Source organism: Teleopsis dalmanni, chromosome X, assembly GCF_002237135.1.
Source record: "Teleopsis dalmanni isolate 2A chromosome X, ASM223713v2, whole genome shotgun sequence".
NCBI classification, from domain to species: domain Eukaryota; kingdom Metazoa; phylum Arthropoda; class Insecta; order Diptera; family Diopsidae; genus Teleopsis; species Teleopsis dalmanni.
In genome coordinates this window covers 33,817,013-33,830,181 of record NC_051848.1, presented here as the reverse complement: position 1 = coordinate 33,830,181, position 13,169 = coordinate 33,817,013, and the positions used below count along the sequence as shown (strand labels likewise).

The 13,169-nt window shown below is 26.9% G+C and overlaps 3 protein-coding genes across 5 annotated transcripts; all 3 read right to left on the bottom strand.

The window, feature by feature from the left end:
- Nucleotides 1–253: 253 nt before the first annotated feature.
- LOC119687692 lies at nt 254–1,690 on the bottom strand. The gene is made up of 5 exons (XM_038102105.1): nt 1,563–1,690; nt 1,080–1,478; nt 850–1,017; nt 714–788; nt 254–561 (listed from the first exon to the last, which is right to left on the bottom strand). The coding sequence occupies exons 2-5, from the start codon at nt 1,453–1,455 to the stop codon at nt 350–352; spliced, it is 831 nt and encodes a 276-aa protein (XP_037958033.1). The 5' UTR covers nt 1,456–1,478; nt 1,563–1,690; the 3' UTR covers nt 254–349.
- Nucleotides 1,691–3,432: 1,742 nt separating this feature from the next.
- Nucleotides 3,433–6,000, bottom strand: LOC119687691. 3 transcript variants are annotated; one of them, XM_038102101.1, is made up of 2 exons: nt 5,848–6,000; nt 3,433–4,514 (listed from the first exon to the last, which is right to left on the bottom strand). In XM_038102101.1, the coding sequence occupies exon 2, from the start codon at nt 4,430–4,432 to the stop codon at nt 3,578–3,580; it is 855 nt and encodes a 284-aa protein (XP_037958029.1). In that variant the 5' UTR covers nt 4,433–4,514; nt 5,848–6,000; the 3' UTR covers nt 3,433–3,577. The 3 variants fall into 3 exon arrangements, with proteins under 3 accessions (XP_037958029.1, XP_037958030.1, XP_037958031.1); XM_038102102.1 differs by having other exon boundaries at nt 5,852–6,000; XM_038102103.1 differs by having other exon boundaries at nt 5,862–6,000.
- Nucleotides 6,001–6,096: 96 nt separating this feature from the next.
- Nucleotides 6,097–7,515, bottom strand: LOC119662044. The gene is made up of 5 exons (XM_038071585.1): nt 7,430–7,515; nt 6,947–7,345; nt 6,717–6,884; nt 6,581–6,655; nt 6,097–6,428 (listed from the first exon to the last, which is right to left on the bottom strand). Exons 2-5 carry the CDS (start codon nt 7,320–7,322, stop codon nt 6,199–6,201), a joined length of 849 nt encoding a protein of 282 aa, XP_037927513.1. The 5' UTR covers nt 7,323–7,345; nt 7,430–7,515; the 3' UTR covers nt 6,097–6,198.
- Nucleotides 7,516–13,169: the final 5,654 nt, after the last annotated feature.

Sequence of the window (13,169 nt, the reverse complement as noted above, 5' to 3'; positions counted from 1 at the left end):
TTTTTTTTACCGATTTTTTAATTCTCAACGCTTCAAATCTAGGCGTAGGTCTTTATTCTGGAATCCTTATCAAGTGTAATAATTTCAGAATGAAATTTTTGGTTTGAAATTACAAAATTGTTTAGATGTTTACTACTCGAAACACCTTTTTAAATAAAAAAAAAAAACATTTTATTTCTTCACATAACTTTTTAAATAAATATTGACAATAAAATCTATGAAACCCGTTATTTTGAAATATTTTTAAATTAATATATTATTATATACAGTATTCAACGTCTATGATTCCATCGGTATGTTCTTCGCTTTTATATTAATCAGAAATCGGCTTCAGTGTTTCTGTAAGTGGTTATGGTTCACAAATTTCTTCCCCCACTAGTCTTATATTTTCATCATTCTCGATTAGAGTTGTTGTATCCATTCCAATGGTATCATTGCATAAAAAAATGTCATCGTCAGATTTATAAGATGGAGTAACGGTGATTTTATGCATATGCTTAGAAGATGTTACATTGCCATTGGCTTCTATATCTACACCGATTTCGTTATGTTCATTTTCATCTGCAAAAAAAAGACAATTTTTAGAAATATGTATTTTAATATTTCATCAATTCACTGTCTTAAGAAGTCACGGAAAAAACTAAGTTACTAATTTTCAATTTTAATATCTTTTTCTTAAATTTTTGAATTAACATTAGAATAATCATCATTACCAAGATTATCTATATCGTCGCCTCCATTGAACATCTGGTCTTGTTGAACATCAGGCTTTGCGATTTTATTCTTATCTATAAAATATTTTATTAAAACACATCTTGGAAAACAAAGTTCCTTTCTTCGTATAATTACCATTTAGAGATAGAATCTTTAAGAAAGATAGTTTCAATTTTTTCTGCTCTTTTTTGATTCGTTTAATTTTCTTTAAAATACTTTTCCTTTTTTCTCTTTTGGAAACCCCAACTTCATCGGTTAAATTCAAATCTACTTCAAAATCTGTTTTGAGACAGTTCTCTTTACCTATGTGTGTGAAATTTTTTGTTCAAATTTAATTAATTTCTCTTTAAATAAATATTACGTACCCATATATTCTTCATCAATTCGATTGGTTTTATCATCTAAAAATCTTAACATGGAACGAGCTTCATCCAACGCAGTTTGTGCTATCGGTTCTATTTGAACACTCCTATCCTGGGTGAATGTTTCAATATTTTTCTCTATCGGCATTAATTCTGGCGGATCATTAATAGGACTTATTAAACGAATAACTTTAAAGGACTCCTTGTAAGCAAGTACTTGCTCAAAACGATCAGGAAACTGAACACCCACATCATTCGATTGATCCAAATCACGTGTGGTGGTACCTCTTGTTGTACACATTTGTTCAACACTATCTAGTTCATTACGCAAATAACGTATTTCATTGCCCTTCTCATTTATATCTCTTTCGTCCTCCATATTTTATGTACTTCGCAGTAAAGCTAAACAAAAATAATAATAGTAATGTATTAAGGACACTTCACTATATTTTAAATTAGTTTAATTTCACAAATTTCTCTACAAACTTTTTTCAATATGGACACGAGTACCGCTATAATAAAATTTGCAGATTAATTGACACGTCACATACAATTGACGAGGTAGTACCGATGGTGTAGAAAGCAGGGTTGTTATTAAAAAACATTTAAAGAAATGATATCTTAAAAAACATGAACTGAAAAAAGTGCATAGCACATATAGAATAGATTCCACAAACTTATATAAAAAATATAATCTGTATTTAAAAAAAATCTATTTTATATTTTTTAATTTCAAATAAAATATTATAGTGATGTGATGTTAGACTCATACTAACTTTTATAGACGCTAATTTCTACAATAAACGTCTTATTTAAGCACGATATATGTGTATGGATTTCTCATTATTTCTTATTCAGTTCATTAAAATAAAATGAATATATCCTTCATATATATCTAATGTATTAAAATAATTTAAAATTCATACAATATTTCATATATATTCTTTTGACGACTACATGTTAATACGCAATCACAAATGTAGAAAATATTTTGGTTATTCACCACACCAGTGTCATCAAATAACATACGTTCCATGATTGTATCAGCTGATATAAGATTTCTCCCATATTTACGACAAGAAACCAAAATTCAATAGCTCCTTACGTTTCTTCACGTGACTTCAATTTCTTATTTGAATTTCATCAAGAATAATCGAATTCATTGGTATCCAGTAAATAGAACGGGTCAGGTGAGAATAGGTCATATGGGAATTTTGTTTATAATTTTAGCTGTCAAAAATTTTTATTTTGCATAAAATAAGACTTCAGACAACACGTATAAGCAGTTTTCTGGAAAAAATTAGATTTCTATTAAAGTCTAAAATACAAGCTATGTTTGTTACAGAAGACATAAGTACATGTTATACTTATATATACTTATGTATATTGCCCGTTTGAAAATTATTATCAGTTCGGTAAAAATTGTAAATATTTAACATATGCATAGAAAGTTTTTCTCCCTCTACGAAAATCAACAAATAGCGTAATTTATCAAGATATGGGTCTGAAGTTAATGTTAAGGTGTACTCTATATACAATTATATTTGGAATATTTTTATAAAATAATCAACATATATGGAAACCGATTATTCAGCATAATCGAAAAATATATTCCCAAAAATAAATTTCAATGTGAATTATTAGCAGTCGATTACAGTAAAGACATCAACATATTCTTAGTGAGAGAGATACTTGAAAATCCCAACGTAACGAACAAAAGATCCAAAAGTGTGAATTACTGACCTGCTATAGGTCAGTAATTTGAATAATAACCACATGTGTGATTTACATCTGGCGATATTAGACTCAGCAATAAGCTATGTGATTCTATTCTACCATGTTTGGAACCATGTTCAGAAAACAAGCACGACAAAGCTGCCATATCGTTATCATTCTAATCAAGAACCAATGCCACAATGTTGAACTACACGTAGCGCACTATGAGAGAATAACATGAATTTCATTCACTAATGACCCACTGTTCACTGCTTCATGAAGATACTATATTGGTAAGAGTGAAACATGTTCATCTGAATATTATATTTTGCTGAATGGAACAAAGAAATAATATATTATGACCTAAGTTAATGAGGTCTGGCAAATTAAACGTTATATCCATCTTCATGAACTATAATGACTGTTAGCATTTCTTGTTTCTTTGTTCCGAAATTTTTATTTCTTCCGTTTATTTTACGGGCATACAACTTCAATTTCGTTTATCAAAATTCAAGAAAAATCATTGTCATATATTAATTCTCCACGATTTGTTCGATATAATTTCTAGTATCCAGTATAATTAAAAATTCCACTATTTAAATATTTATTTCAACAAAAAAATTAGAAGAAAAACACTTGATTTCATTAACAGCTTCTTTAATACGTATCAGAAAAAAAACGAGAATATTAAATAAAATTAATCAATTATAAACAAAAAGTAAAACTAGAAACTTCTAAAATATAACGATATTAGTTCTAGTAATATCCGCAGCTTACTACAGATATTAATAAAGGCAATGTGCTTCAACATCTTGTGGAACACCTTCCAAACGTTTTGTGATTGCTCCAGTTTCATCAGTTTCACCACGACTCTTGACTTCAGATTCACAAGAGTGATAAGCTTTAGTATTACCCTCATAGAATTTCTTTCCAACAGCGTCACACGGATGCCCAAAATAAGGTGACATCTTAACAGCACCACCAGGAACACACATTTCATTAGAATTTGATAAATCTCCTTTTCGATCCGATTTTGATACATCACATTCGAATATGGAATAACTCTGTATATCCTGCGATTGCTCCCTCTTGTATGACTGCATCACGTCCTCCAGAAGCTGCACCTTCGTATTCTGTTGCTCTGTTTGAGCATCCGAACGCAACTTTCGCAAGTAATTTCTTAAGTAATAACTGCGCCTATCAGCGCATTCCTTGAGACGAGTGGTGGAGTTATAACGTGAACGATCAAGAAAGTTGGACTTCATTTCAGCTTTGCGTTTAATAGCCAATTCTGCTTTCTGTATAACTTTTGTAGCCCTCGCACGAATAACTTCAATATAACAGCAGCGTCTTTTCTCAGCAGTTGACAATTTTTGCTGAATTTCTTTAGCAGAAAGTTGCTTACCGGATTGCAGCAAACGTTGCGATGTATGTGGAAGTGTTGTGGCTTCAGCAATTATTATTTCAAAACTTATTCCACTTTTACCAACCTGTTCATGACGAACTTCTAACACCTCAACTGGTTCTTCAGATTTTTGTGGTAATGTAGAAGGTGAAATTATCGCCTCAGCTCTTTGGACCTCACCGTTGTCCTTATAAGCAATCTGTTCTTCTACAATGGAAAGAACTTGTTGTTCCATTATTTCTGATATGCCTCCTTAGTTATTTTCTAAAGTATTTACACGATTTGGAAGTTTTAGGAATCGTTACCAAACGCAAGTGCTGAAAAAAATTTTTTAAATAAAAAATTGTAGTTTATATTTAAATAAAAAATTTTACTTGTTTTTCTACGCCTACTAAATATGTACAATTTTTTATGATTTGTCGAGTATATGAAATAAAATTCTATATTATAACAATATACAGGGTGTTTATATATGTAAGAGATGAATCTTTGTTCCACGAAATATGTAATTTCTCAGATTTAGTATTTTGTTTAAGCTTAACAACATCAACGCAAGAAATTGTACTAATTCTAATCTCTCTATCTCTTCTACCACAGAAAATGGAGAAATGGATCTACAATTTGAACCTGACATGTTTTTTTGACCGAACGTGAAAAAGCCTTTATGCGGTAATCTCTCAAATACAGACCGAAAGCTCTTTTTTATTAATTAATATCAATTAAAATATTATTGTGTAAATATTTTGTCCACCAGTCCTTACATATATGACAATCCTAACTCCATAAATAGACAACAGCGCTCACCGAAGAAGTGACTAAAACGACTTAAATTGCTCCATTAAAACAACATCAAACATAAATGCAACACGAAAAGGAATTAAATAAGTTCCAATTATTTACATTTTTTTATCCCTAACATCGATAACAACTTCACTTGATATCTATTTATCTCAAATATATCAAAAGCACAACACAGTCCTTCAGTGAAAAATTTTATCATGGCAAAATCTATTTAAAATCCCCATATCGGAAAGATACTTTCTCCTACGAAATTTTTTATATATTTGGAAAATAGATTGTATAACGCATTGTATAATGATAAGGCAGAAAAGTTATCCATGAAAATACTTTCTGGAAGAGTTTATCTTCCACCTTTCCCTAATGGTAACAGATCTACGCATACAACATCACTTAATACAAGAGCTCAACTGAGAAACATACTCGTACTATTTTAACTTGAAAAACTATAATAATAGTGAAGGCAGTATGAACCTTCAACGTTAAAAAATTTCTATGTCAGGGACAATAATGCATAGACATAAATTTTTTTTGCCAGACCTGTTGTTTCACCAGGACTGGATTACGGATACTATTTAAAAACAAAAACACATCATCTAGTTCAAGATGCAATTCTTTAGAATTTCGTTGGTAGCGGATGTATCTTTGGTATTTACTCACGTCACAAGTCCTTATTAAATAACACTCTATACTTAATAAGTCTCTTCAAAGGTTTTACATATTATATTATATTAGATGTAAACATTGCAAATTGTAAGATAAAGTTAGTCATAAAAATTCTCGGGATGTGCAATGAACTATCAAATATAACAATTAATATCGTACGAAACAAGTACAAGCTTTAACACTTACTTACTGGTCCTTACTTTTTTTACCGATTTTCTTATTCTTCAACTCTACAGATCTGGATGTAGATCTTTGTTCTGGAATCCTTATCAAGTGTAATAATTTCAGAATGAAATTTTTGGTTTGAAATTACAAAATTGTTTAGATGTTTACTACTCGAAACACCTTTTTAAATAAAAAAAAAAAACATTTTATTTCTTCACATAACTTTTTAAATAAATATTGACAATAAAATCTATGAAACCCGTTATTTTGAAACATTTTTAAATTATATATATAGTGAATATGTATGTTCCACCACTCTTGTGCATTTTATTCAACGTCTATGATTCCATCGGTATGTTCTTCGCTTTTATATTAATCAGAAATCGGCTTCAGTGTTTCTGTAAGTGGTGGTGCTTCACAAATTTCTTCCCCCACTAGACTTATATTTTCATCATTCTCAATTAGAGTGGTATCATTACATACAAAAACGTCATCTTCAGATTTATAAGACGGAGTAACGGCGATTTTATGCATATGCTTAGAAGATGTTACATTGCCGTTAGTTTCTAAATCTACACCGATTTCGTTATGTTCATTTTCATCTACAAAAAAAAGACAATTTTTAGAAATATGTATTTTAATATTTCATCAATTCACTGTCTTAAGAAGTCACGGAAACAACTAAGTTACTAATTTTCGATATTAATATCTTTTTCTTAAATTTTTGAATTAACATTAGAATAATCATCATTACCAAGATTATCTATATCGTCGCCTCCATTGAACATCTGGTCTTGTTGAGCATCAGGTGTTGCGATTTTATTCTTATCTATAAAACATTTTATTAAAACACATCTTTAAAAACAAAGTTCATTTTTTCGTATAATTACCATTTAGAGATAGAATCTTTAAGAAAGATAGTTTCAATTTTTTCTGCTCTTTTTTGATTCGTTTAATTTTCTTCAAAATACTTTTCCTTTTTTCTCTTTTGGAAACCCCAACTTCATCGGTTAAATTCAAATCTACTTCAAAATCTGTTTTGAGACAGTTCTCTTTACCTATGTGTGTGAAATTTTTTGTTCAAATTTAATTAATTTCTCTTTAAATAAATATTACGTACCCATATATTCTTCGTCAATTCGATTGGTTTCATCATCTAAAAATCTTAACATGGAACGAGCTTCATCCAGCGCAGTTTCTGCTATCGGTCCTATTTGAACACTCCTATCCTGAGTGCATGTTTCAAAATTTTTCTCTATCGGCATTAATTCTGGCGGATCATTAATAGGACTTATTAAACGAATAACTTTAAAGGACTCTTTGTAAGCAAGTACTTGCTCAAAACGATCAGGAAACTGAACACCCACATCATTCGATTGAACCGAATCACGTGTGGTGGTACCTCTTGTTGTACACATTGGTTCAACACTATCTAGTTCATTACGCAAATAACGTATTTCATTGCCCTTCTCATTTATATCTCTTTCGTCCTCCATATTTTATGTACTTCGCAGTAAAGCTAAACAAAAATAATAATAGTAATGTATTAAGGACACTTCACTATATTTTAAATTAGTTTAATTTCACAAATTTCTCTACAAACTTTTTTCAATATGGACACGAGTACCGCTATAATAAAATTTGCAGATTAATTGACACGTCACATACAATTGACGAGGTAGTACCGATGGTGTAGAAAGCAGGGTTGTTATTAAAAAACATTTAAAGAAATGATATCTTAAAGAACATGAACTGAAAAAAGTGCATAGCACATATAAAATAGAAAAATATTTGAATTGATGTGGAGAATTAAGAAATCTGATGCGTATACAAATTATACGAAAAATTAAAATCTTCAAATGCTAACGCCTTTAAAAAATGCTTATTATCACAAAAATTTAGAACTTTTACAAACTTGTGATTAAATATATCCAATGAACAATTAATTAAACTGTTAAAGTTATAGTTCTAAATTAGTGTAATTTTAAGTTTTCTAAGTAGTTTTAATCATAGAATAGAATAAGAGAAAAATGCTCAAGAATTAGAATCTATTATTTCAATGTTTCAAGACGTATGTAAAAATTTTGTAAAAGAAAATTTCCATTTGTCGCATGAGTGTTTTATTTCAACTCCGAAAAAGATACTATCAACATTCTAAAAGTTCATGAAACTTCATTAAAATACTTAATTTTATAATAATAATTAAATAAATGATTTGTTACCTAAAAAATAAACACAGTTAACAGTGTTGACGCAAATCTATAATCTAGACTGCTATAAAAACATATGTTACAAAATCAACATATATCTGATATAATATTATATATCGAGCAATAAAATAGCTGTACTTTAAAAATTGAAATTTCTTAAAAAACTTGAAATTTCCCGAATTTAGAAGCTTGACTTTACTACTATGTTCAGACACGCCTTAATTTCGCAAAAGTCTTAACTTCATCTTCGTTTCAGCGAAATTAAGTTAATTTTTTCCATACAAAATTTAGTTTTAGGGTTAGAACGAAATTAAGGAAAATGACCTTAATTTCGTTAAAACGAAGGCTGAAATTAAGGGAAATTTCAAATGTAACTATGCGTAAGATAAATTTTTAGTAAAAGATAAAGTTGAGATAACGAAAACGTTACATTTTATTTAAAATAAATGTCAGTGCCAGTAGAATTTCATAAAACCGGGAAAATATTTTGAAGTTGTGAAAATTTTTAAATTGGAATATAGAGAGAAAACTGTATATGTTATTAATTTAAAATAGAGTTGAAAAATAATAATTCACTAAAGCTAATAAAACTTCTGAATGCCATCCTTTATAGTTATACAAATCAACTTTTAAAATTTCCCAGATACAAATGGTGTTTGGAGCATGTAATTTTTAACATTCGATTTGTAAACAAAAAACATATGGTTTCCTTAATTTGGAGCAGTATGAACACCTGAGGCAATATTAACTTAATTTCCGAAACGATAATATGAACGTTTGAGGTTTGGGAATCAATTTTAGTAAAATTAATTCACTACAGTTTTTAATGTAAACATGGTTTTAGTAACGAAAGTAAATTCCTAATAATTCTCAAAATTTTAATAAACCAAGCAGTTCAGGTTTCAGATCCAAACCTTATTATCTCAAAATTACGTATTATCTCCTGATATATGATTTCTTATTTTTAAATTTTTGAAAATGTAAAGTATTAAGAAGGTAGTAGCATTTCGGGACTTATGTACTTGAAGGATTAAATAAACCATAATAAATAAATTATTTTGCTTACAATTAAACTTTGTTTTAGGATTTTACAGTTAGGAGTTTGGACCCTTAATGCTGACTCCAATATTTTAGTAGCCATGAGTTATTCAATTTCTTATAAATTCTGATTCGATATCGCTATATTATCACACCTGAATAATCAAATGTATTTATTATAAAATCAAGAAACAAAAGATTTTGTAATTAAACAAGCTAAAATATTTAATATATATAGTAACGAAATTAAAAAAATATGACTTTTTTTTTTTTTTTGACAGTAGATGAAAGCATCGAAAGCCACCGTGTGAGACTTGAACCCACTAAACCACCTCTTAGGAATGAATGGAGAAGATTTCCATAGCATTGTGAAAACTTCATTCCAGTAATCGGGGGAGAGGTGAAAAAAAAGTAAACTTAGTACTTAGTGAGCTAGATTTATTTAAGTCAGAAAGGAAGGACTTACATTAGGGCAACAATATAATGTCGATGTGTCCTTACCCCATAAATAGACAACCACGCTCACCGAAGAAGTGACTAAAACGACTCAAATTGCTCCACTGGAACGACAACAAACATAAATGCAACACGAACCTTAAAACCGAAAATATCATATCACGAACATAAACAGCACAAGTTGCAGACTTTATTCCAAACTCCTAACCAAACGCTTCAAACATGTTGTACCCAGTAAAGTGCCGGTTCATGCTGCATGCGACAGAGAAAGCCAACACAAACCCTACAATTTTATCAGCGAAATTCAAACTAAGTCACTAGTAGGGCAGTGGTAAGAATCAACAAAATTGTGAAGTAAAAAGGAACTGGTGTTTTGTTAAGTGTAGTTGAAAGCAAGTAAATTATTATGATAATTATTGAAAGTTAGTCAAGCAATTAGAAAAGTTAATCATAATATTTATCACTTCGAGATTTTTTAATGCAAAAGAAGGTTTCATTATTGCAGAAGAGATTTTGGTCACATATATTGTGGCTTTGAGATGAGTACAGACATGAGTACAAATATTACTGAAATAAAAATTTAAATTAATTTTTTAAATAATTTAATTTCCATTTCACTGTAGTATTTTTAGCAATGAAGTTGTTACTAATTAGAAAGCAATTGCTTGGATGGTAGCCGGCAACATATTGGAAATGAATATGTTTACATTATTTGACAGCTAAGTTGCTTTGGACTATACCTAGTTCAAATAATATCTAAGACGATTTTTAATTACTGCGTCAAATAATCTAAAACTAGATAGTTAAAATATCTAAATTTCTCTTTTCTGGGTTTCTAATTATAGGGTTATCACAAAAGTTCTCCCTAAGAATTTTTGTGATAACCACAAAAAGCCAATTATTATTTATGCACTATTATATCCTCACATAGATTCTATTAAAATACAATTAAAAATAGGAAACTTACTTCTCAAATTAGTTCGACACATCTTCATTTGTTTTAATCTCTTAAATTTGTTTCTTAAAATATTAAATACAATATTAAATTTTGAATGATGTCGTCTTTTCAAGCTAGTCGTCCCATCTTGTACTTTGAATCTTGTACTTTTTTTTGCAGTACTTGGAAAGCATCGACTGTCACTTATTATTAATAACTTATTATTAATTTGATCTAAGATCAAACTTTAATATTGAAGAAATCTTCCTACATCTTTATTTACTTCCACAATATTGCAGCATTTATTATTTAGATTATATGTCTTAAACTGAAAGTATATTGGCGTTATATTGTCAGCCAAACTTCAATAAATTAACTAAAATTTTTATTGTAATCTTTCATTTCTATTTGAACCTTTATAACTTTTAAATAGTTTTTTTTTCCTTCATAAGACACGTCCCTTTCGACAAAAAAAGAAGAAAGATCTGAACGCAAACTAATCTAAAACGAAGAGCAATCTGATGACATTCCAATTCGGATCAGGAGTGAGATGCTCAGAAGTCTGAAATTGAAAAAAATAGATTCTGACAGCTGGAGTAAGCAGATGTATCACACCAAGATAAAGGGCAAGGTTAATCATCTGCAGCAGTAGTAAGGCCTGGACGCAGGTCACACAGATCACACGGATGTAAATAACTTAATTGAATCACTAAAAAATTGATTAATTCCAAACAAGCTAATTTTATTTGAATTTCAATAAACATTTCAAGTATAAAATATATTAATTATTAAAAAATTAATTCTAACAAATAGTTTAATAACTGCTAATTCCAAACATATAATGTTTTAAAAAAATTGGAAATTTATAATAATTTACTCTGTGGTTTATCTCCTTAAATACTCAACTACTTATATATATTAAATTTAAATTAATGAATTAAATAACAATTAATTTTAAGTTTAACTTAATTTTTAAGAAACTAGACACCTTAATAAATAATTCATTAATAAATAATTCTGAATAAACCAAGAAAAATATCTAGAAAAATATTGTTTATTTAATTAAAATAATAAACTATTTTTTATTTTAATTATTTATTTCGTTCACATAAATATATTAATTGATATAAATTTTTCAATTCACATCAATATTATTTCGCAATAATTATATACTTTAATAAAAAATATTATTTCAATAAATATTACTTAAAACATTTTGCATTTACTAATTAAATACAAATTATTCAATTTTAATTTTTTTATTAATTTATAATGATTTGCATAAAAATCATTTTAATTTAAATAAAAGTAATTTAATTTAATTTAAATAAAATAATTTAAATAAAAGTATTTAAACTTAAAATAATTCTATATATACTATCCAATACAACTACTGCGTTCCGACTAATCTGATTTTTCAAGTTTCAAGAAGATATATGTTACTACCTAAAATTTATTATATTAAATCTTAAATAATAGAGTATTTAATCTTAGTTTATTTTAAAAAATTATTAACCTTAATAAATTTTATATAAAATAAAAATAAATTCGAAATTTTAACTCATAACGTAATTTTAAAATATCTTTAAATTTAATTTGTTTAACTTATTTAATATATGTGAAAAGTTATTATTTAAAATATTATATAAAATTACTATGTGAAATAATTGATGGCACAAATTTTGTAAAATTGTAATTATAATTAAATCTTAACTTTTTGAATTATTAATTACTGCAACTAAAATCTACTAAATAAATTTTTTTTAATTAATAGAAATCCAAACAAAAATTTCTAGGTAAAATTATTTTAACAACTTTGAAGCTAAAATGAAACTATATAAATAATAACTTTTAAAATGTAAAAGAAATATGCAGAAATAAATTAAATCTATTTATTAATAAATAATAAATTAAATCTATTTAAATATTTATTGTATATTTTAATATAATAAAATATATTTTATTTTAATATATCAGTGCATTTAATTTTAATAAATAACATAAAATTTATAATGACTTAAAATAAATTTTTAATTAAAAATTTTAGCGCTTTTAATGAAATTTATATAAATAAATTAATCTTATATAAATATTTATTGAACAATCACATCTAATATTTATTATATATATTTCAATATTTAAAAGCAATTAAGATAATTCTTAAGTTCAAATTTTTAATCTCTTTAAATAATAACTTGTATAAAAACCATATAAATAGTTGACGTTTAAATAATTTTTTTTTTTAAATAATAAAATTATATGTATATATATATATTATATATTTTAATAAAACACTTTTAATAGTTATAAAACATAAAATGTTTCTACCTCTTTATTAAAAATGTACATTTATATAATTATTAATAAAATAAATAATAGAAAATTTATAAAAATAAATAAATTTTTAATTAACATTTTCTAAAAAATAACAAAATTATTATTATATATTGTAATAAAATATTTATAATCTAGTAAAATAATTTTGGAACGTAAATTTTTATTCTTTTTAATAAGAAGGAATTTAAGAATACTTGTCTTAGTATTAAATTATATATATGTTATATATTGATAATCAATTAAAATAATTCTTAAATTCTAAATTTTAACTCTTTTAGTTATAATTTATTAAATTAGAGAATATTTTATTAAAGAATAATTATTTAAAATTATGTATATATATAAATTAAATATTTTAAGTCAGT